The sequence below is a fragment of the Cervus canadensis genome, chromosome X, assembly GCF_019320065.1.
Source record: "Cervus canadensis isolate Bull #8, Minnesota chromosome X, ASM1932006v1, whole genome shotgun sequence".
In the NCBI taxonomy this organism is placed as follows: Eukaryota; Metazoa; Chordata; class Mammalia; order Artiodactyla; family Cervidae; genus Cervus; species Cervus canadensis.
Window position 1 is genome coordinate 77940259 of NC_057419.1, and position 22469 is coordinate 77962727.

General features: G+C 37.1%; 1 protein-coding gene across 2 annotated transcripts in view; it reads right to left on the reverse strand.

Annotated features, from left to right (window-relative positions):
• Positions 1–22469, reverse strand: part of APOOL (apolipoprotein O like) — a 73306-nt gene that overhangs the window by 23924 nt on the left and 26913 nt on the right. For both annotated transcript variants that reach the window (XM_043459095.1, XM_043459094.1), the window contains one exon: positions 1686–1805. In XM_043459095.1, coding sequence (XP_043315030.1) covers positions 1686–1805 — 120 coding nt within the window. The remainder of the gene's footprint in view (positions 1–1685; positions 1806–22469) is intronic.

The window sequence follows — 22469 nt, forward strand, 5'->3', positions numbered from 1 at the left end:
GCTTTTGGGGAATTTTCCTTAGCTGTGTTTAGGGATTCACTTTTACCACTGGAGGTCACTGCTACTTAAATTTCAAAACACTAAGGAACAGGAATAGAAAATGAATTTGCCCTCCATGATTCTAAGTTTAATGCAGAATGTAATTTGAGTCAGAGGTAATTTTTAGAGAATAGATTATTTTTTAAAAGAAAATTAGAGAGGAAACGTTTACATTGAAGATGAAATGCATTTGAAAGCACCCTCCTTCAACCTATTCAGTTCAGCATATTAACAGAATAAAAAGTTATTTTGGTCTTAAATTGGGTGACGGTAACAATACCAATTTAAAGATCCCTCAGGAACAATTTCCCTCACTGAAAACAACTTTGAGGACACTATGGAAAATGAGATCTCAAGAGACTTCAGTCTGAATCATCCAGATGTTGACATATAGTCTCATGGGCATGATTCAGACCCTATTAGTTAAGCTATTTCTTGCTAAGATCAAACCATAGTACAACTAGTCAAACTATTAAGGGTGTGTTAAAAGTCTATCGGAATTTTTTGACAAGCATAAAATAAAACACCATATATTCATCAGATGTTTGAAATGCCAGCTGAAATGACCATAGTTCAAACATTTGCTATTTAAGAACATTAGAATTTTCTTTCTAAAAAGAATGGATTAGAAACAAAAAAGGCACAAGGGTTCACAATTGATAGGTTAGATTTGTGGTTATTAGGTCACAATGATTAAAATAATCGTACCAACATTATCACTATGACATTTACACTGGAAATGTTGATGTTAGCATACCTCTATGTGGATGTGATAATGAAACAGCAGTAATGTACTAGCTTATTCCACCATTCTACTGCTGGATAGTGTTGATTCAAAGCTAAGTATTAAAATAAGGTGAATTCTATTTTGCCCAATAGATGACTACAGTCAGAAATGTCTTATGAACCAAACCCATTATGTTTACGTTTTACTTAGTCAAATAAGGAACAATGCAGAAGTAACCTCAGAACTTCATGTAAAAACTCAAGCAATGTTTTGTACATGCCATGTGACATAAATTATTGTTGAACTTCTTTAATCTATGCAGTAGTGGTAGAGTACATTATATATGGCCACAAATTTTTTGCTGCTACTCATACTGAGAGATGGTATCTAATTTCTCTCCCATAAAAACTGGGTTGGCCTTAGTGACTTTATTTAACAACAAAATGTTGTACAAGTAACCTTCCTGGACATTTTAAGATGGGTAAGAAGCTTGGTGAATTGTGACTAGGGCCTCTTGCAACATTTTATCTAGAAGCCCTGAACTGTCCATATAACTTATCTGACTACCTGAGGCTGGGTGTAGATGCTTCAGTCAACATTCCCAGCTGAGCCCAGCCTTATAGCCATCTGTGACAAGGTGCCAGTGATGAGAATGAAGCTGTCTTGGACTCTGTAGATCAGTTCATTCACCTGACAAATGCCACTGAGTGACCTTTGTCAATACCATATGCGACAGAAGAATCAGCTATCTGAAGTATGATTAAATTTCTGACTCACAAAATCATGAGTTAGAATAGTTACTATTTTAAGCCATTAAGTTTTGGGGCAGTTTGTTATACATCAGTGGATAACTGGAACAATTGTTATGTAAGACAAATGAGAACCCTCTGATATTAAACCACTATCAGAATTCACTTACCTTGCACCAGCCAATGTAACGACCAGTTGTAGTGCGAATGGATGCAAAGCCCATTTGTAAATGACCAGGCTGCTCTTCAACATATTTAGACTGGAGAGGTGGTGCAGTATATATGGGGAGCTAGAAGGGAAAAAGTTCATGTCAAAAATATAAAATAGCTGAACTTCTTTTTTCCAGCATATGGCAGAATAAGAATCCTTATCAACCTTCCTACTGAAAACAACTGAAAAATACTGATAAAATATATTTTGCGTGTGTGCTAGGTCACTTCAGTCACATCCGACTCTTTGCGACCCTATGGACTATGTAGCCCACCAGGCTCCTCCAGGCAAGAATACTGGAGTGGGTTGCCATGCCCTTCTCCAGGGAATCTTCCTGACCCAGGGATCGAATCTGCATCTCTTATGTCTCCTGCATTGGCAGGCGAGTTCTTTACCACTAACGCCACCTGGGAAGACAAAAATATATTTTAAACCATCTTAAATGCAGGAATAACCTGGTAACCTGTTTATAAAGACTATTCAAAAGCCAGACATTAGGTGAAGGCAAAAATGCAGAGATGAACAACAAAACCAACTTCTACCTTGATGTCATTTGCTGTGAAACAGATGGTTAATGGAGTATGGATTCAGAAAACAAAACCCAGAATAAGCTTGAGGTGGGCAATCTTACTGGAGACCCTTTAAAAACTGGCATCTCAAGTTGCTGCACCCCAAATTAAGGTTGAGCTAGAAATAAATATTTCATTGCAAGGGGCTGTTAGGATAACTGATTGTCTCAAAGACTGGTCACTGAGTAGAGAAGAAAGAACATTTCCTAAGAATTGGCAGTCACAAGTGAGAACTCATAAACTATAGCACAAAACTATCTCAATAATCTAAGAAATCTCAAATCAAGTATACATGTAGTGTGCGCCCAGGCTGGTATCCCCCACAGATATGTAGCAGATGCAAATGAACAGATCCTCTCTGGAGGAAGCCACCCAGACTTCAAAGAACTATAACAGATAAAGTTCTAAGAAATATGAAACCACAATTTTGAAAAATTTAAAAAATTCAAAGAAGCAAAATTAGAAAACATTAGAAAGGATCTTGACAAGAGCTAGCAGAAACAACAAAAGAGCAGAATCAGAACTGCAAAAATGTCTACACTAGAACATATGATATCAAATACATGTATTTTTGTTGTTGTTGTTGACAATGAGGGCTACTCCATTTCTTCTAAGGGATTCTTGCCCACAGTAGTAGATATAATGGTCATCTGAATTAAATTCACCCATTCCTGTTCATTTTAGTTCACTGATTCCTAAAATGTTGATGTTCACTCTTGCCATCTCCTGCTTGACCATGTCCAATTTACCTTGATTCATGAACCTAACATTCCAAGTTCCTATGTACCATTTTTGTCTACAGGATTGGAATTTACTTTCAACACCATACCCATTCACACCTGAGCATCGTTTCTGCTTTAGCCCAGACAATCCATTCTTTCTAGAGCTATTTCTCTGCTCTTCCCCAGTAGCATATCAGACACCTACCGACTTGGGGTGCTCATCGTCCAGAGTCATATATTTTCCCCTTTTCATACTGTTCATGGGTTCTATAGGCAACAATACTGAAGTGGTCTGCCATTCCCTTCTCCAATGGACAACATTTTGCCAGAACTCTCCACCATGACCCATCCGAATTTGGTGACAAGAGTCCGAAATGCAGTACATGGGTACAATCTCAGAAATGACAGAATAATCTCAGTTTGTTCACAAGGCAAACCATTCAATATCACAGTAATCCAAATCTATGCCTCAACCACTAATGCTGAAGAAGCTGAAGTTGTATGGTTATATGAAGACCTACAAGATTTTCTAGAACTAACATCAAAAAAAAAAAAATGTCCTTTTCACCATAGGGGATTGGAATGCAAAAGTAGGAAGTCAAGAGTTACCTGGAGTAACAGGCAAGTTTGGCCTTGGGAGTACAAAATGAACTAAAGCAAAGGCTAATAGAGTTTTGTTACAAGAACACAATGGTCATAGCAAACACTTCTTCAAACAACACAAGAGATGACTCACACATGGACATCACCAGATGGTCAATACCAAAATCAGATTATATTCTTTGAAGCCAAAGATGGAGAAGCAAAAACAAGACCAGGAACTGACTGTGGCTCAGATCATGAGCTCCTTATTGAAAAATTCAGGCTTAAATTGAAGAAAGTAGAGAAAATCACTAGATCATTCAGGTATGACTTAAATCAAATTCTTTATGATTATACAATGGAGGTGACAAATAGATTGAAGGGGTTAGATCTGATAGAGTGCTTGAAGAACTATGGATGGGGGTTCACGACATCGTACAGGAGGTGGTGACCAAAATCATTCCACAGAAAAAGAAATGCAAGAAGGCAAAATGGTTGTCTGAGGAAGTCTTACAAACAGCTGAGAAAAGAAGAAAAGCAGAAGGCAAATTAGAAAGGGAAAGGCATACCCAACTGAATGCAGAGTTCCAGAGAGTAGAAAGGAGAGGCAAGAAAGCCTTCCTAAGCTAACAATGAAAAGAAATAGAGGAAAACAATAGAATGGGAAAGACTAGATATCTCTTCAAGAAAACTGGAGATATCAAGGGAATATTTTAATGCAAAGATGGGCACTACAAAGGACAGAAATGGTAAGGACTTAACAGAAGCAGAAGAGATTAAGAGGTAGCAAAAAAAAACACAAAAAACAGAAGAACTATACAAAAGCCTTAAGACCTGGATAACCATGATGTTGTGGTCACTCACCTAGAGCCAGACATCCTGGTGCACAAACAAAGCTAGTGAAGGTGATGAAATTCCAGAAGAGCTATTTAAAATCCTAAAAGATGATGCTGTTAAAGTGCTGCACTCAATATGCCAATAAATTTTGAAAACTCCTCAATGGCCATAGGACTGGAAATGGTCTGTTTTCATTCCAATCTCAAAGACAGACAATGCCAAAGAATGTTCAAACTATCGTACAACTACATTCATTTAGCATGCTAGCAAGGTAATGCTCAAAATCCTTCAACCTAGACTTCAGCAGTACATGAACTGAAAACTTACAGATGTACAAGTTGGATTTAGAAAAGGCAGAAGAATCAGAACCCAAATTGCTGATATCCATTGGATCATAGAAAAAGCAAGAGAATTCCAGAAAAATATCTACTTCTGCTTTATTGACTACGCCAAAGACTTTAATTGTGTGGATCACAACTGTGGAAAATTCTTAAAGAGATGGGAATACCAGACCACCTTACTGGTCTCCTCAGAAACCTGTATGCAGGTCAAGAAGCAATAGTTAGTACTGGACATAGAACATGGACTGGTTCAAAATTGGGAAAGGAGTATGTCACGGCTGTATACTGTCACCCTGCTTATTTAACTTATATGCAGATTACATCATATGAAATGCCAGGTTGGATGAATCACAAGCTGTAATCAAGTTTGCCAGGAGAAATATCAACAATCTCAGATATGCAGATGATACCACTCTAATGGCAGAAAGCAAAGAGGAACTAAAAAAAAACAAAAAAAAAAAAAAAACAAAAAAAAAAAAACAAAAAAAACTCTTGATGAGGTTCAAAGAAGAGAGTTAAAAAGCTAGCTTAAAATTCAACATTCAAAAAACTAAGATCATGGCATGGCATCTGGTCCCATCACTCCATGGCAAATAGATGAGGAAAAAGTGGAAAAGTGGCAAATTTTATTTTCTTATGCTTGAAAATCACTGCGAATGATGACCATAGCCACGAAATTAAAAGACACTTGCTCCTTGGAAGAAAAGCTATGACAAACCTAGACAGTGTATTAAAAAGCAGAGACATCACTTTGCTGACAAAGATTCATATACTACAAGCTATGGTTTTTCAAGTACTCATGTACAGATGGGAGAGTTGCACCATAAAGAAGGCTTAGTGCCAAAGAATTGTTTTTTTCAAAATGTGGTGCTGGAGAAGACTCCTGAGAGTCCCTCAGATAGCAAGGAGATCAAACCAGTCAACCCTGAAGGAACTCAACCCTGAATATTCATTGGAAGTACTGATTCTTAAGCTGAAGCTCCGATACTTTGGCCACCTCATGTGAGGAGCTGACTCACTGGAAAAGACCTTGATGCTGGGAAAGATTGAGGGCAGGAGAAGAAGGGGTGACAGAGAATGAGATGGTTGGATGGCATCACTGACTCAATGAACATAAGCTCGACAAGCAAACTCCAGGAGATGGAGTGAAGGACACAGTGAAGGGCAGTGAAGTCTGGTGTGCTCCATTCCTTGTGGTCACAAAGAGCTGGACAGGACTCAGCAATTGAACAATAACAACATATATTTTTATATTTAGAGAAATAGAAGGTGAAATTTGAGTTTAGAGCAAGAAATTACAAAAATTACCAAAGCTAATGAAAATAAAGTGAAAGCGAATTTCTACAACTGGAGATTAAAACTTAAAGAACTCTGTTGATAAGTTTTGATAGATCAGAAACAGTTTAGAGTTTCTGAGGGACTTTGTGAACTAGTAGTCCTGAGAGAAATTGTTATGCAAAGAAATGAAAAAAATATGAAAGTGGTATGTACGATAGATTGAGAAATATCAACTTAGGTCTAATCAGAGTTCCAAAAAAAAGGAGAAAGATGGGGTAGAAGTAATATTTAAAGAGAATAGTTAAGATTTTTCCAGAACTTAAGAACACTTGACAGGTTCAGAAATCCAACATATCCCAAACAGGATAAATAAAAAGTAGTCCACATTTAGACAAATCATAGTAAAACTCCATAATGCCAAGGACAAAGGGGGGATATTAAAAAGAAAACCAGATAGAAAAGACAGATTACCTTCACAGGAATAAAAACTAGATAAACTTCTGAAAAACAACATTGGAAGGCACGATATAATATCTTCAATGTGCTAAAGAAAGTAACTCAACTGAGAATTATATATTCAGTAGAATACCTTTGTTTCAAAAATGAGGGGAGAAGTAAGGACACATTCAGACAGACAAAATCCAAGGTAGTTTGAAAACAAATGACCCTCAGTGAGAAATTTCACATCACGTACTTAAGGTAGAAGAAAAATGTTCCCATTGAGAAGGTCTGTGATAGAAGAAAGAATCATTAGCAAAGAAAGCGATAAATACGTGGGTAAAACTGAAACAATGAAAATATAACATAATAATTGTATGCATGTATTAAAAAAATAGAACTACCTCTCTGAAGGTAGTATAAATTAGGAAAGGCTTCCCAGGTGGTGCAGTGGTCAAGAATCCACCTGCCAATGCAGGAGACGCGGGTTCAATTCCTGGGTCAGGAAGATCCCCTGGAGCAAAAAATGGCAACCCACTCCAGTATTCTTGCCTGAAAAATTCCATGGACAGAGGAGCCTGGCAGTCTAAAGTCCATGGGGTCTCAAAGAGTCAGACATGACTGAGCACACACACACACACACACACCCCCGCACACACACCCCCCCCACACACAGACACACACACACACACACACACACACCCGCACACACACACACGGACACACGTAAGTTAGGAACGGATGACAGAAATTAAAATGTTCTCAGTTTCTAGTATTGTTTGGATGGAGGGTGAATATAATGATGAGACTTGAAATGAATACAGGTTAAAATTTCTAGGGTGACCAATAAAGAAAATAAAAAGAAGGTAGAATCAACAAATTCTGTTATAGAAAAAATAAATTAAGTGTAAACATAAAGCAAAGAAATAAGAAGAGGTAACAAAACCCACAAAAGCTTGATATAAAAAATTCCAAAGATATTAAAAATTATAGTAAATGCAAATGGATAAAATGATCTAGTTAAGAGCCAAAGACAAAAAGAGTGTATTTACAAAATATAGTCACATGCTTTTTTATGAGACATTCCTAAAACAACTATTTAGGAAAGTTAGGGGAAAAACAGGAATAAAAAATACATATTGGGCAAATAGCCGCCAAAAGAAAGGTACTATAAGTGATATGAATATTAGGATAAATAGATTTTAAGACAAAAACCACTATTAGAGATAAAGTGCCTATATTAAGGCCAAACGTTTAAATAAGAGAGATTACACTCTTAAACTTGTATGAATCTATTAATATATTCTCAAAATTAATGAAACAAGGAAAAACAGACAAAATCACCATCACAGGGAGTTCAACTTATTATCTATGATGGCTGATCAAAAGGAGATTTAAAAAATAGTAATGAACAGAAATGGGCAAACGACAACCTGTGGACCAGTCACCTGTTTATGTAATTCAAATTTTACTGGATCACAGCTATACTCACTCATTAATGCATTGTCTATGGCTGCTTTTGTGCTACAACAATAGTTAAGAAGATGTGACAGAGATGTGTATGTTTAAAATATTTACTATAAGGCTTTCTTAAGAAAAAAACTCTATTGATTCCTGGTACAGAAAAATATAATCAATAAGCTTGGTCTCATGGACATATATAGCACAAAGAGTTGAACAACTGTAAAATACACAATATTTTCAAGCACAAATGAAAATGTATAAAAATTGACCACACCCTGTGCTATTTCAGGAACTGAAACTCTCAGGAAGTTTCAAAGGACTAATATACAGAATATGCTAACACAAAATTCCAACAGCTAAATCTTAATGGTAAGAGACTGAATGTTTATTCCCTTACATCAAAATCATAAAAAATGCCACTCTTACTACTTCTATTCAACATTTTACTGGAGGTTCTAGTCAGTGCATTCAGGCAAGAAAAAGAAATAGAAGACAAAAAACCTGAAAGGAATAAATAAAACTCTCTCCATTCACAGATGACAGGATCTTGTACACAGAAAATCCTAACAAACCCAGCATAATCCCTATAACAAATAAATTCTACAAGGTTGCAGGATAAAATAATGCACACAAATCAACTATTTTTATATGCTAGCAATGAATGATCTGAAAATGAAATTAAGAAAGCAATTCCATTTAAAACATCAAAAAATAAAATCCTTAGGAATAAATTTAACAAAGATGTGTAAGACTTGTTACACCAAAACCTATAAAAAATGTTGAAAGAAATACAGAAGATGTAAATAAATAGAAGGCATCACGGAATTCCATGTTTTTGGATTAGAAAGCTAATATTGTTAAAATGGCAATTACTTCCCAAATTGATCCACAGATTCAATGGAAGCACTTTGAAAATTCCAATTGCCTTTTTTCCCCATAAAAAGAAAAATTTGATGCTAAAATTCATACAGATGTGAAAGGGACCCAGAATAGCCAAAACAATCTTGAAAAAGAAGAAAAATGTTAGAAGACACATACTCCCTAATTTCAAAACTTGTTACAAAATAATAGTGTGTTATTGTTATAGGGATAGACATATAGACAAATGGAATAGAATTTTGAGTCTAGAAATGAACCTATGCATTTATGGTCAACTGATTTTCAACAAAGTAACAAAGAAAATTCAATGGAGTAAAAATAGTATTTTCTATAAATAGTGCATGGACAACTACTAACTCACAAAAGGACAAAGTTGGATCCTTACCTCATGCCACAGACAAAAAATTAATGCAAAATGGATCATGTAAATAACTATAAGAGCTAAAACTATAAAACTCTTAAAAGAAAACATAAAGGTGAATCTTCATGACTTTAGGTTAAGCAATATTTCTTGCATACAACATTAGAAGCACTAGCAACAGAACTAAAAAAATAACAATAAGTTGGACTTCATAAAAATTAAAAAATTGTGTTGCAAATGATATCATCAATATAGTAAAAGGACAACCATACACAATACTTATAAATCATGTGTCTCATAAACAACTTGTATCTAGAATATATAATCTATATATATTCTGAACTTGCAATTCAGCAATAAAAAGGCTAATTACCCAATTAAAAAATTAAAAAGAATCTGAACAGACAGTTCTTCAAAGATGTACAAATTATCAGCAAGCAGATGAAAAAAAATGCTTGACACTATTACTTATTACAGAAATGCAAATCAAATCCCCAATTAAGTATCATTTCATACCCACTAGGATGGCTACAATCAAAAAAAGCATACAATAACAAGGACTGGTAAATATGTGGAAAAACTGGAACCTTCATACACTGCTGGTGAGAAGATAAAATGGTGTAGTTGCTTTGGAAAACAGCCTGGCACTTCCTTAAAAAGTGAAAGCTGAGTTACTATATGGATCGGAAATTCCACTCCTAGGTCTATAACTCAGAGAAATGAAAATAAATGTTGACACAAAATTTATACACCAAAGGTCATAGCAGCATCAGCCATAATAGCCCCAAAGTGGAAATAACCCAAATATCTATCAGCTGATACACGGATAAATATTTGCTGTATTTACAGAATGAACTATACTCATCAATAAAAAGAAACTACATAATTATATGTTCTATAACATGGATGAAACTTGAAAACATTTTGGTAATTGAAAGAAGCCAGTAACAAAAGTTCATTTATTATATAATTCTATTTATATGACATGTCTAGCATCAGCATTTTCATAAGGAAAGTAGATCAGTGGTTACCAAGGGCTTGGGAAAGAGTGAAATTGAAGTGATGATAATGGGTATGAGCTTTCTTTTTGTAGTGATAATTTTTTTTTTCTAAAATTAGCAGTAAGTGGGTTTCCAAGATGGCAGAGGTGTAGGAGGATGTGAAGTTCATCTGCCCCTACAAACACATCAAGAATACATCTATATATGGAACAGTTCTCACAGAGCACCTGATGAACACTAGCAGAGGACCCTGGACACCTAAAGGACAAGAAAGATCCCCAAGTAACTGGGCCGGACAAAAGAAAGAAGAGAAAAGGAAGAGAGGAAGCAGGACAGGACCTGAGTCCCTGGTGGGGAACTGGAGGTGAGGAGAGGCTCCATCATCTGGGGAAGTCCCTTTATCAGCAAGTAGATCAGATGGGACAGAAGGGGAGATTTGGGGTCTTGGAGGAGAGGTCAGTAATTGGTCAGTGGCAGGGAGGACAGAGGAAGACCTATAGAGGGTTTGTCCCACAGCATTGTGCACCTCAGTCTGAGATGGGTGTCCTGGGGCTAGGTTCTGTAACGTGGGGTTTGGAGAGCACACCAAAGGAGGATACTGCTGCTGGCTATGAGAAGACAGCATGAGGGGATGAGAGTGAGGAGCTATGAAACCAGGAATGCCTGTGGAGGAAGCCATGACCACTATAGAAGCAAAGTGCCACTGTTGAGTGACGCAGAAGGGAGGGGCCGCCATTCCAGCCTTTCTCCTCACACGTGCAAATGCTGAACCATGTCTCTACAGGTACTAGGGAGGGCTCCTGAAAAAGAAGGCTCATATACCCCTGCCACTGTCTCCTCCACTACCTCCCTCACCTTCCCGCTTGGGCAACCTGCAAGCTCTGATCGCTGCCAGACCAGCTAGTGCATTCCAATCACTACCCCAGCACCCTCCCACCTGGGCAGCCTGCTCGTCTTGATTGCCACCTCAGCTCCTTCCTACTTGATGGGCTCATGTTTTCTGGCAATCTCTGGAGCAGGCTCTGGTGGGGCTGAAACCAAAGCTGAACCCCAGGGACTGTGTAATTAAGGAAGAAGAGCTGAAATCTCTCCTTGTAGCTGTATGAACCACAGAGTTATCCTCTGCTAATGGCTTCTTATAGTCAGCTACTACAAAATGTCTGAAAGTACAATGAGTGCTCCTACAGCTGGGGTGGGTCTGACTGTAGCAGCTGCAGGCTTTATAGGCATGTACATGCAGGGGTTGAGGCAGGCCAGAGTCTGAGCTGCCTCCACAGCTTCCAGTGACTCCAGGTGTGCAACTCCTGCAGTCCTGGGACCTGACTTCAGCAGATCTGCACAGGTGGCCTGGTGAAAAAAACACCAGAGAGTCACCAGGGCCAACTGATGTCATATCCACAGTTAAGGTGGGACTGAGAACAGCACCAACAACAGTGTACTTTGTGAGCCCACACAACAGGCAAAAGGGGACACAACAGAGCACACTGACAGGTGAATAGCTCCAAAGGAAGAATATTCAGTGGCTTCTCTCCCAGCAGGAGTGCTTCAATCCCACCTATATTGTACCATAGATCACAAACACAGCCAAAAATCATATCTGGGGGCCTCTATTCCAACAAATATGGAGCAGACCTCACACCTGACCAAGCAGTGACAACCAAACAGCAAAGAGGAGGCCCTGCTCAATATCCAGTCCCTACAACATCAGTCAAACCATCTATCAAGGGAAGAGCAGAAGCCTCAGGACAAATCTCATCTACCAAGGGGCAGACTCCAGAAGCAAGAGGAACTACGATCCTGCAGCCTATGGAAAGACCACAAACAGAGTAAGTTTGACAAAATGAGACAATAAAGAAGTATGTTGCAGATGAAGGAGCAAGATAAAACTTACAAGAACAACTAAATGAAGAGGAGATAGGCAGTCTATCTGAAAAAGAACTCAGAGTAATGACAGTAAGATGATCCACAATCAGAAAAGGAAATGGAGGTACAGATTGAGAAGAAACAAGAAATGTTTAACAAAGACTTAGAAGAACTAAAGAACAAACAAAGAAAGAGATGAACCATACAAGAACGGAAATAAAAAATACACTAGAGGGAATCAAAAGCAGAATCACTGGGGCAGAAGAACAGACAAATGAGCTGGAAGACAAAATGGTGGAAATCACTGCCACAGAACAGAATAAAGAAAAAAGAATGAATGTAAATGAGGACAGTCTCAGAGACTTCTGAGACATTAAATACACCAACATTTGAATTAGGAGAAAATTAGAAGATTCAACATTTGAATCAGAAGAAGGAGAAAAAAAGGTCCTGAGAAAATATTTGAAAAGATTTTAGATGAAAACTTCCATACCACAGGAAAAGAAATAATCATCCAGGTCCAGGAAGGTAGGAGTCCCAACTAGGATAAACCCAAGGAAGAAATGCTGAGACACGTATTAATCAAATGAAAAAAATTAAATACAAAGAAAAAATATTAAAAGCTGTAAGGGAAAAGCAACAAATAACATATAAGAGAACTCTCATAAGGTTATCAGCTGATTTTTCAGCAGAAATTCTGCAGTCCAGAAGGGAGTGGTAGGATATATTTGAAGTAATGAAAGGGGAAAAAAAAAAAAAAAAACTACAACCAAGAATATTCTACCCAGCAAGGCTCTCATTCAGATTTGAGAAATCAAAACCTTTACAGGCAAGCAAAAGCTAAGAGAAGTCAGCACCACCAAGCCATCTATACAACAAATGCTAAAGGAACTTCTCTAGGCAAGAAAAAACTAAAAAGATGCTACAACTAGAAACAAGAAAATTACAAATAGGAAAGCTCACTAGTATGGTATCAAAAGAAGCAACCATGAGAAGTGGAGTACAAATGAAGGAAAGGGAAATTGCATCTGAAATTAAGAGACCAACAACTTAAAATAACCTATATATAGACTGCTTTATCAAAACCTCATGGGAAATACAAACCCAAAAACTACAACAGATAAACACAAAAAAAGTAAAAGCAACCCAAACACAATACTACAGATGGCAATCAAACCACAAGAGAGGAAAACAAAAGAGGAAGGGAAGAAAAAAGGCCTATAAAAACAACCCCAAAACAATTAAGAAAATGGCAATAAGAACATACATATCAATAATTACCTTAAATGGAGATGGATTAAATGCCCCAACAAAAAAAGACATAGACTGGTTGAATGGATACAAAAACAAGGCCCATATATAGCTGTCTACAAGAGACCAACTTCAGACTTGGGGACATACACAGGTTGAAAGTGAGGGGATGGAAAAAGACATTCATTCCACACAAATGGAAATCAAAATAAAGCTGGAGTAGCAATACTCATGGAGAAGGAAATGGCAACCCACTCCAGTATTCTTGCCTGGAGAATCCCATGGACAGAGGAGCCAGGCATGCTACAGTCCATAGGGCTGCAGAGAGTTGGACACGACTGAAGCGACTCAGCAGCAGCAGCAGCAGCAATACTCATACCAGATAAAACAGACTTCAAAGGCTGTTACAAGAAACAGGAATGACAATACATAATGATCAAGGGATCAATAGAAGAAGAAGATATAACAACTGTAAATATATATGCATCCAACATAGGAGCATCTCAATATATAAGGCAAAGACTAACAGCCATTAGAGGGGAAATAACAGTAATAAAACAATAGTGGGGGACTTTAAAACCCCACTTACACCAATGGAAAGATCATCCAGACAAAAAATGAATAAGAAAACACAAGCCTTAAATGACACATTAAACCATGACATGCCATCCAAAAGCAGCAGAATACATTTTCTTCTCAAGTGCACACAGAACATTCTATGGGATATATCACATCTTGGGTCACAAATCAAGCCTTGGTAAATTTAAGAAATACAAATAGGATCAAGCATCTTTTCTGACCACAACACTGAGATTAGAAATCAATTATAGAAAAAAAAAACCTGTAAAGAAACAAACATGTGAAGGCTGAATAACCAATAAAAACTGAAGAAATCAAACAGGAAATTAAAAAATACCTAGACAAATGACAACAAAACACCATAATCCAAAACCTATGGGACTCAGCAAAAGTAGTTCTGACAAGGGATTAATCTCCAAAACATACAAACAGCTCATGAAGCTCAATATACAAAAAACAAAACAAAACAAAAAAAAACAAAAATGAGCAGAAGATCTAAATAGACATTTCTTCAACAAAGACATACAGATGGCTAAAAACCACATGACAAGATGCTCAGCATCACTAATTATCAGAGAACTTCAAATCAAAACTACAGTGGGGTATTCACAAGTCAGAATGGCCATCAACAAAACGTCTACAAACAATAAATGCTGGAGAGGATGTGGAGAAAAGGGAACCCTTCTATACTGCTCTTGGGAGTACAAACTGGTACAGCCACTATAGAGAAGAGTATGGAGGTTCCTTAAAAAAAAATAGGAATAAATCTATCATATGACCCAGCAATTCTACTACTGGGCATATATCTCAAGAAAACCATAATTTGAAAAGATATATGCACCCCAACATTCATTGCATCGCTATTCACGATACCCAGGACATGGAAGCAACCTAAATGACCATCAACAGAGGAACAGATAAAGAAAATGTGAAATATTACTCAGCCGTGAAAAGAATGAAATAATACCATTTACAGAGACATGGATGGACCTAGAGATTGTCATACTGAGGTGAAGTAAAAGTGAAAGTGAAAAGTCGCTCAGTTGTGCCTGACTCTTTGTGACCTCATGGACTATACAGTCCATGGAATTCTCCAGATCAGAATACTGGAGTGGGTAGCCTTTCTCTTCTCCAGGGGATCTTCCCAACCCAGGGATCAAACCCAGGTCTCCCGCATTGCATGCAGATTCTTTACCAACTGAGCCACAAGGGAAGTCCAAGAATACTGGAGTGAGTATTCCTTCTCCAGTGAATCTTCCTGACCTAGGAATCGAACTGGGGTCTCCTGCACTGCAGGTGGATTCTTTACCAACTGAGCTATCAGGGAAGTCCAAGATGAAGTAGAAGAAAAACAAATATGTGATATCACTTATATGTGGAATCTAAATAAGGGTACAAATGAGCTTATCTACAGAACAGAAATACAGTTACAGATATAGAAAACAAACTGATGGTTACAGAGGAGGAGGGTGGAATAAATCGAGAGATTAGGATTTACATATGCACAATGTGCGTGTGTGCGTGTGTGCTAAGTTGTTTCAGTCATGTCCAACTCTTGGCAACCCCATGAACCGTAGCCCACCAGGCTTCTCTGTCCATGGGATTCTCTAGGCAAGAATACTGGAGTGGGGTGCCATGCCCTCCTCCAGGGGATCTTCCTAACCCAGGGATCAAACCTATCTCTCTTATGTCTCCTGCATTGGCAGGTGGGTCCTTTACCACTAGTGCTACCTGGGAAGCCCACATATACACATTACTATACATAAAATAGATAACTAATAAAGACCTGCTGTATATTGCTGGGAACTGCTGGGAACTCTGGCCTATATGGGGAAGAAAAAATCTAAAAAAGAGTGGATATATGTATATATATATAACTGATTCATTTTACTGTACATCTGAAACAAACACATTGTAAATCAATTATATTCCAATGAAAATTAAAAAAAAATAAAATTAGCATTAAATCTAAATATACTAAAACCCAATTATTTCTAAAAAAATAACTAAAACATGAATAAATGCTTATGATTTCTGATTAGGCAAAAATTTCTTGGACATGACATCAAAATCATAACCCATAAATTTAAGAATTGACAAATTAGATTTTATAAAAATTAAAATCTTCTGCTCCCCAAAAGACACTGTTAAAATGAGGTAGTGTGTGCAGAACAATGACCCCCATCCAAAAACGTCTTAATCCTTGGAAGTCATGAATATGTTATGTTATAATAAATGAGAGTTAAGGTTGCATATATAATTAACATTAATCAGTTGACCTTAAGATAGGAAGATTTGCCTGGATTATCTGGGTGGGTTCAAAGTAATCCTAAGACATTAGAAGCAGAAGGGGCTCATGGAAGGGTAATGCCAGGGGGAGATGTAACTGTAGAAGAATGGTCAGAGTGCTGTGACATGAGAATGACTTATACTAGTTTTCCTAGCTTTGAAAATGAATGAAATGGGCCATAAGTCAAGGAAAGTGGTCCAGTCTCTAAAGCTGAAAAAAAAAAGAAAATGGATTCTCTCAAGAGCCTCCAGAAACAAATGCAACCCTGCCAACATCTTGACTTTAGCCCAGTATACTTGTGTTAGAATTCTAGCTTAATAAAAACTATAAGATAATAAAATTGTGTTGTGTAAAATCACTAATTTCCTGGTAGTCTGTTACAGAAGCAATGAAAAAGTAATATATAAAGAAGAGATAAGTCACATTTTAGGAGAAAATATTTGCAAATCATATATCTGATATAGGGCTGAAAGCCCAGAATATATATAAAAAAATAAAGCTCAATAATAGCAAACTAAACATAACCTAATAAATATGTGCCAAACATTTTAACAGATTATTCACCAAAGAAGAATGGCAAATAAACACATGAAAAGATGCTCAACATATTAGTTATTAGAAAAATACAAGTGCAATGTTATACCTGTATATAACCACTAGAATAACTAATACATAAAATGATGTTCATCTTCATTAATAACATGGAAATGCAAATGAAAACCACAGTGAGAAAGCATTTCAATGCCACCTATTTGGCAAAATCTGACAATATCAAGTTGACAAGAATATGGAGCAACCTTGATTTGGGCTATATACACACAATGAAATATTATAAATTAGGGGGAAATATACAAATTACAGCTACATGGAAAAATCTGGATGAATTTCAGAAATGTTGAGCATAAAAAAGTATTTGTAGAACAAAAGGGGAAAAATGGAGAAAAGGATATGCAGGTAATTTCCATCAATATATAGTTCAAAAACTTATAAAACCAAAAACACTGTTTAGTAATACTGACATACAAGGTAAAGTTAAAAAGTAAAGAAAGGAAGCAATAATCAGAATTCAGGATAGGGTAATGGTTATCTCTGTATGGATAGGGAATGTGATAAGAACAAAGGGATTTTATTTTGTTTTTCCTTTAAACTAGATGGTAGGTATATGGTTGTTCATCATGTTATTATTTTTATACATTTCATAAACTGATTAGTCTTTTAATTCTAATCTATAGTCAATAAAAACAAATATAAAACATAAAATAATTATGAAAAATTAATGAGGTAAGGACTTAGTCCCTTCAAAAACACATATTATCTGCTTTATATTCAGGGTGTATCATCTTTCCTTAAGATTTGAGAAAGATATATTTGGGAAGAATCAAGTTTACCCATCAATAGCAAGGGAACTAGATCATTAATAGCTTTAGATTTTCTATCAGCAACAAATATGAGACAGTTTAGGTTTGGTAAAACTTTACAAATAATGGGTCACAAAATTCTTGTTTTACCATTAGACAGATCACCCTTTGCTACCTGTACCAGGATTAAAATGTTTCTCTTTTCAGGCTAATGCTTGAAAATTAAATTCACCACATTAGCAACTATGTGTAATTAGGAAGGTCAAAGGTACATATTTTATATTAAAGGAGTGTAACATGCATAAAAAGCAGGTACACAGCAGGTAAGGAAGTTCCCCAGCTTCCAAGAAAGGAAGAATATATGTGGATGTATGGGTGTTAAAACAGATAAAATTATTTACTTACATGTTTGTTTCTTTACATGTACATGTTGCTTTTTACACTCCCCAATTCAAACTTTATGAGTCATAGAGTGTTCTTGTTCTCTCTTGTATCCTAATCAAAACCTGCTGATTTTTCATTTATACTCCAGTATAAATTAGATTAACAGTCTAAAGAACAGGTTTGCTTTTTGTGGTCTATTGTAAGCAAAATTTTGAATATGCACTTTCCTAGGAAGAACATTCAAAATTTTCATCAGATTCTCAAAGGAGTCAAAATGGTTAAAATCAGTGCTTTAAACTATTTTCCTTCTTAGATATGGGCATTCAAGCATACTTGAAAGGTTTATGATAAAAGTACTTCTTGAAATGATAAACAAAATTGACAAACTCTTAGCTAGACTAACTAGCAAAAAAAAAAAAAAAAAAAAAGAGAGGGTAGATTCAAATAAAATTAGAAATGAAAGACCAGACATTACAATTGGTGCCTCAGAAACAAAAGGATCATAAAAGACTATCATGAATAAGTACATGCCAACAAATTGGATAACTTAGAAGAAATCGATAAATCCCTAGAAACATACAACCTAACAAGAAGAAATGCAAAGTCGGAAGAGACCAGTTGAGAGAGTGAGTCAGTAATCAAAATCCCCTCAACAAAGAAGAACCCAGGATGAGATGGCTTCACAGGCAAATTAAAAATTCAAATACCAGTTCTTCTTGAACTCTCCCCCAGACCGGAAGAGGGAATACTCCTAAACTCATTTGATTGTATCACTCTAATAAAAAACAGACACAGAAACTATAGGAAAATAAAACCACAAACCAATATCCCTAGTGAAGTGAATGAAATTTGCTCAGTCGTGTCTGACTCTTTGCAACGCCATGGACTATACAGTCCATGGAGTTCTCCAGGCCAGAATACTGGAGTGGGTAACCTTTCCCTTCTCCAGGGGATCATCCCAACCCAGGGACTGAACCCAGGTCTCCCACACTACAGGCAGATTCTTTACTAGCTGAGCCACAAGGAAAGCCTGTTCCTAGTGAATACAGATGCAACAAATTTCAATAAAGTAACAGTAAATTAAATTCAACAGCATATTAAAAGGATTATACAACAGGAACAAGTGGGCTGTATCCCTGGAATGCAAGGATGATTCACCATGTGCATGCATATCAACGTGATACACAACATTACCAGAATAAAAGATAAAACCCATATTTGTGATTATCTCAATAGATGCAGAAAAAGTATTTTACAAAATTCAAAATCCATTCATGAGAGAAAGCTCTAAACAAAATAGGTATAGAAGGAACTTAACAAACATATATGAAAAGCCCATGGCTAACATCAACTGGAAAAAAAACTGAAAAATTATTCTCTAAGTCCACTCAAATCAGGGATACCCACATTCAAAACTTCTAGTTAATACAATATTAGAAGTTCTAGCTAGAACAACTAGACAAGAAAAACAAATTTTAAAAAATTCAAATCAGAAAGGAAGAAGTTAAGGATCTGCACAAGACACAATGATGTATGTTGAAAACTCAAAGAACAACCAAAATTTATGAGAATTAATAAACAAAGTCATTAAACTTCAAGATATAAAATCAACATACAAAAAATCAGTGGTGTTTCTACACATTAATGGTGAACTATCCAAAAAATTAAGAAATAATTCCATTTCCAATAGCTATAAAAATAATAAAATAGTCAAGAATAAACTCAACCAGAGGTGAGAGACTTGGACACTGAAAATTATTTAAAAAACTGATAAAGGAAATTAAAGAAGACACAAAAAAGGAAAGATATCCCATGTCCATGGATTGGAAGAATATTGTCCATGCTGCCCAAAATGATGTATAGATTAAATGCAACTATTAAAATCCCAATGGCATTCTTTACAGAAACAGAAAAAAAAAGTCCTAAATTTCAAATAAAAAAAAAAAAAAAAAAAGAAATCCTGAATAGAAAAGCAAGTTTTGATCAAGAACAAAGCTGGACGTATCACACTTTCTGATTTCAAGACCATAATCAAGAAAAAGAAATGCAACAAGGGAAAGTGGTTGTCTGAGGAGTTCTTACAAATAGCTGAGAAAGGAAGAAAAGCAAAAGGCAAATGAGAAAGGGAAAGATGTACACATCTGAATGCAGAAGCAACAGTTGGAACTGGACATAGAACACGGACTGGAAAAAAAAAACAAAAACATGGACGGGTTCAAAACTGGGAAAGGAGTATGTCAAGGCCATATATTGTAATCTTGCTTATTTAACTTATATGCAGAGTACATCATGCAAAATGCTGGGGTGGATGAAGCACAAGCTGGAATCAAGATTGCTAGGAGAAATATCAATAATCTCAAATATGCAGATGACACCACCCTTATGGCAGAAAGTGAAGAGGAAATAAAAGGCTCTTGATGAAAGTGAAAGAGGAGAGTGGGAAAGTTGGCTTAAAGCTTAACATTCAGAAAACTAAGATCATGGCGTCTGGTCCCATCACTTCATGGGAAATAGATGGGGAAACAGTAGAAACAGTGGCTGACTTTATTTTGGGGGGGGGGGCTGCAAAACCACTACAGATGGTGATTGCAGCCATGAAATTAAAAGATGTTTGATCCTTGGAAGAAAAGCTACGACAAACCTAGACAGCATATTAAAAAGCAGAGACGTTATTTTGCCAATAAAGGTCTGTATAGTCAAAGCCATGGTTTTTCCAGTAGTCATGTACAGATGTAAGAGCTGGACCATAAAGAAAGCTGAGTGCTAAAGAATTGATGCTTTTGAACTGTGGTGCTGGAGATTCTTGAGAGTCACTTGGACAGCAAGGAGATCAAACCAGTCGATGCTAAAGGAAATCAATCCTGAATATTCATTGGAAGGAATGATGCTGAAGCTCAAACTCCAATATTTTGGTCACCTGATGCAAAGAGTTGACTCACTGGAAAAGACTCTAACGCTGGGAAAGATTGAGGGCAGGAGGAGAAGGGGGCAACAGAGGATGAGATGGTTGGATGGCATCATTAACTCAATGGAAATGAGTTTGAGCATACTCCAGGAGATAGTTAAAGACTGAAAAGCGTGGTGTCCTGGAGTCCATAGGGTCACAAAAAGTTGGGTATGAGTGAGCGACTGACCAACAACAACAAATCACACTTTCTGATTTCAAAATATATTACAAAGTTATAGTAATCCAAATATTATACTGCCATAAAACAGGCATATAGAACAATGTAACAGAACAGGCTATACAGAAATAAATATATACCTTTATGGCCAAACTTGATCTTTGACAAGGGTGATAAAGACACTGGGAAAAGGATAGTAATTTCAATAAATGGTGTTGGGGGCTTCCTTGGTGGATCAGTGGTGAAGAATCTCCTGCCAAGGCCAGAGATATAGGTTCGACCCCTGATCTGGGAAGATGCCACATGCCACAGTGCAACTAAGCCTGTGCACCACAGGCTTAGTTGAGCCTGTGCTCTAGAGCCTGGGAACCATAACTACTGAGTCCACACTCCACAACTACTGAAATCCGTGCACTGTAGAACCCATACTCCACAACAAGAGAAACCACTGCAATGTGAAGTTCACAACCAGAGTGGCCCGTGCTCACCACAACTAGCGAAAGCACACACCCATGGAATGAAGACCCAGCACAGCCAAAAATAAATAAATAAATAAATAAAACAATTTAAAAAATCATGTTGGGAGAACTGAGTATCTAGATGCAGAAGAATGAAATTGGACCATAATTTCATATCTCATACCATATACAAAGATCAACTCAAAATACATGAAGAGGAGGGAGCAAAGATGGTGGAGGAATAGGACGGGGAGACCACTTTCTCTCCCACAAATTCACTGAAAGAACATTTGAACGCAGAGCAAACTACACAAAACAACTTCTTATCACTAATAGAGGACATCAGGCACCCAGAAAAGCAGCCCATTGTCTTCGAAAGGAGGTACAACAAAATATAAAAGATAAAAAGAGAGAAAAAGACTTAGGGATGGAGATCTGTCCCAGAAGGGAGACTTAATAGAGGAAGTTTCCAAACAACAAGAAACCCTCTCACTGGCGGGTCTGGGGGAAGTTTTTGAATCTTGGAGGGCATCCTAACTGTGAGGAAAAATAAATAAAACCCACAGATTATATGCCTAAAAGCAACTCCCAGCAGAAAAGTACCCCAGACACTTGCATCACCACCAGCAAGTGGGGGCTGAACAGAGAGGAGCGGAGTTCCATGCTTAGGGTAAGGACTGGACCTGAATGCCCTGAGGGCAATCTGAGGGAGCTAAGGTGAGATAGCAACTTAAACTGTGGGATAGCAGGAGAGAATTAACCTTCTAAAAGCCCGAACCTAAGGTACTGCCAGCCCGTTCGCAGAACAAAAGAACTGAGCAATACCAGAGAAGAGCTAGCCTGCTGCGGACCGGCCCACCCCCCGCTGGAGGCAGGGGGAAGGTGGGAACCAGCCAGAGCCGGAAAGAGGCAAACTCGACCCCAGAGATGGCATCCCCCACCAAACTGCAAACAGGCTTCCAG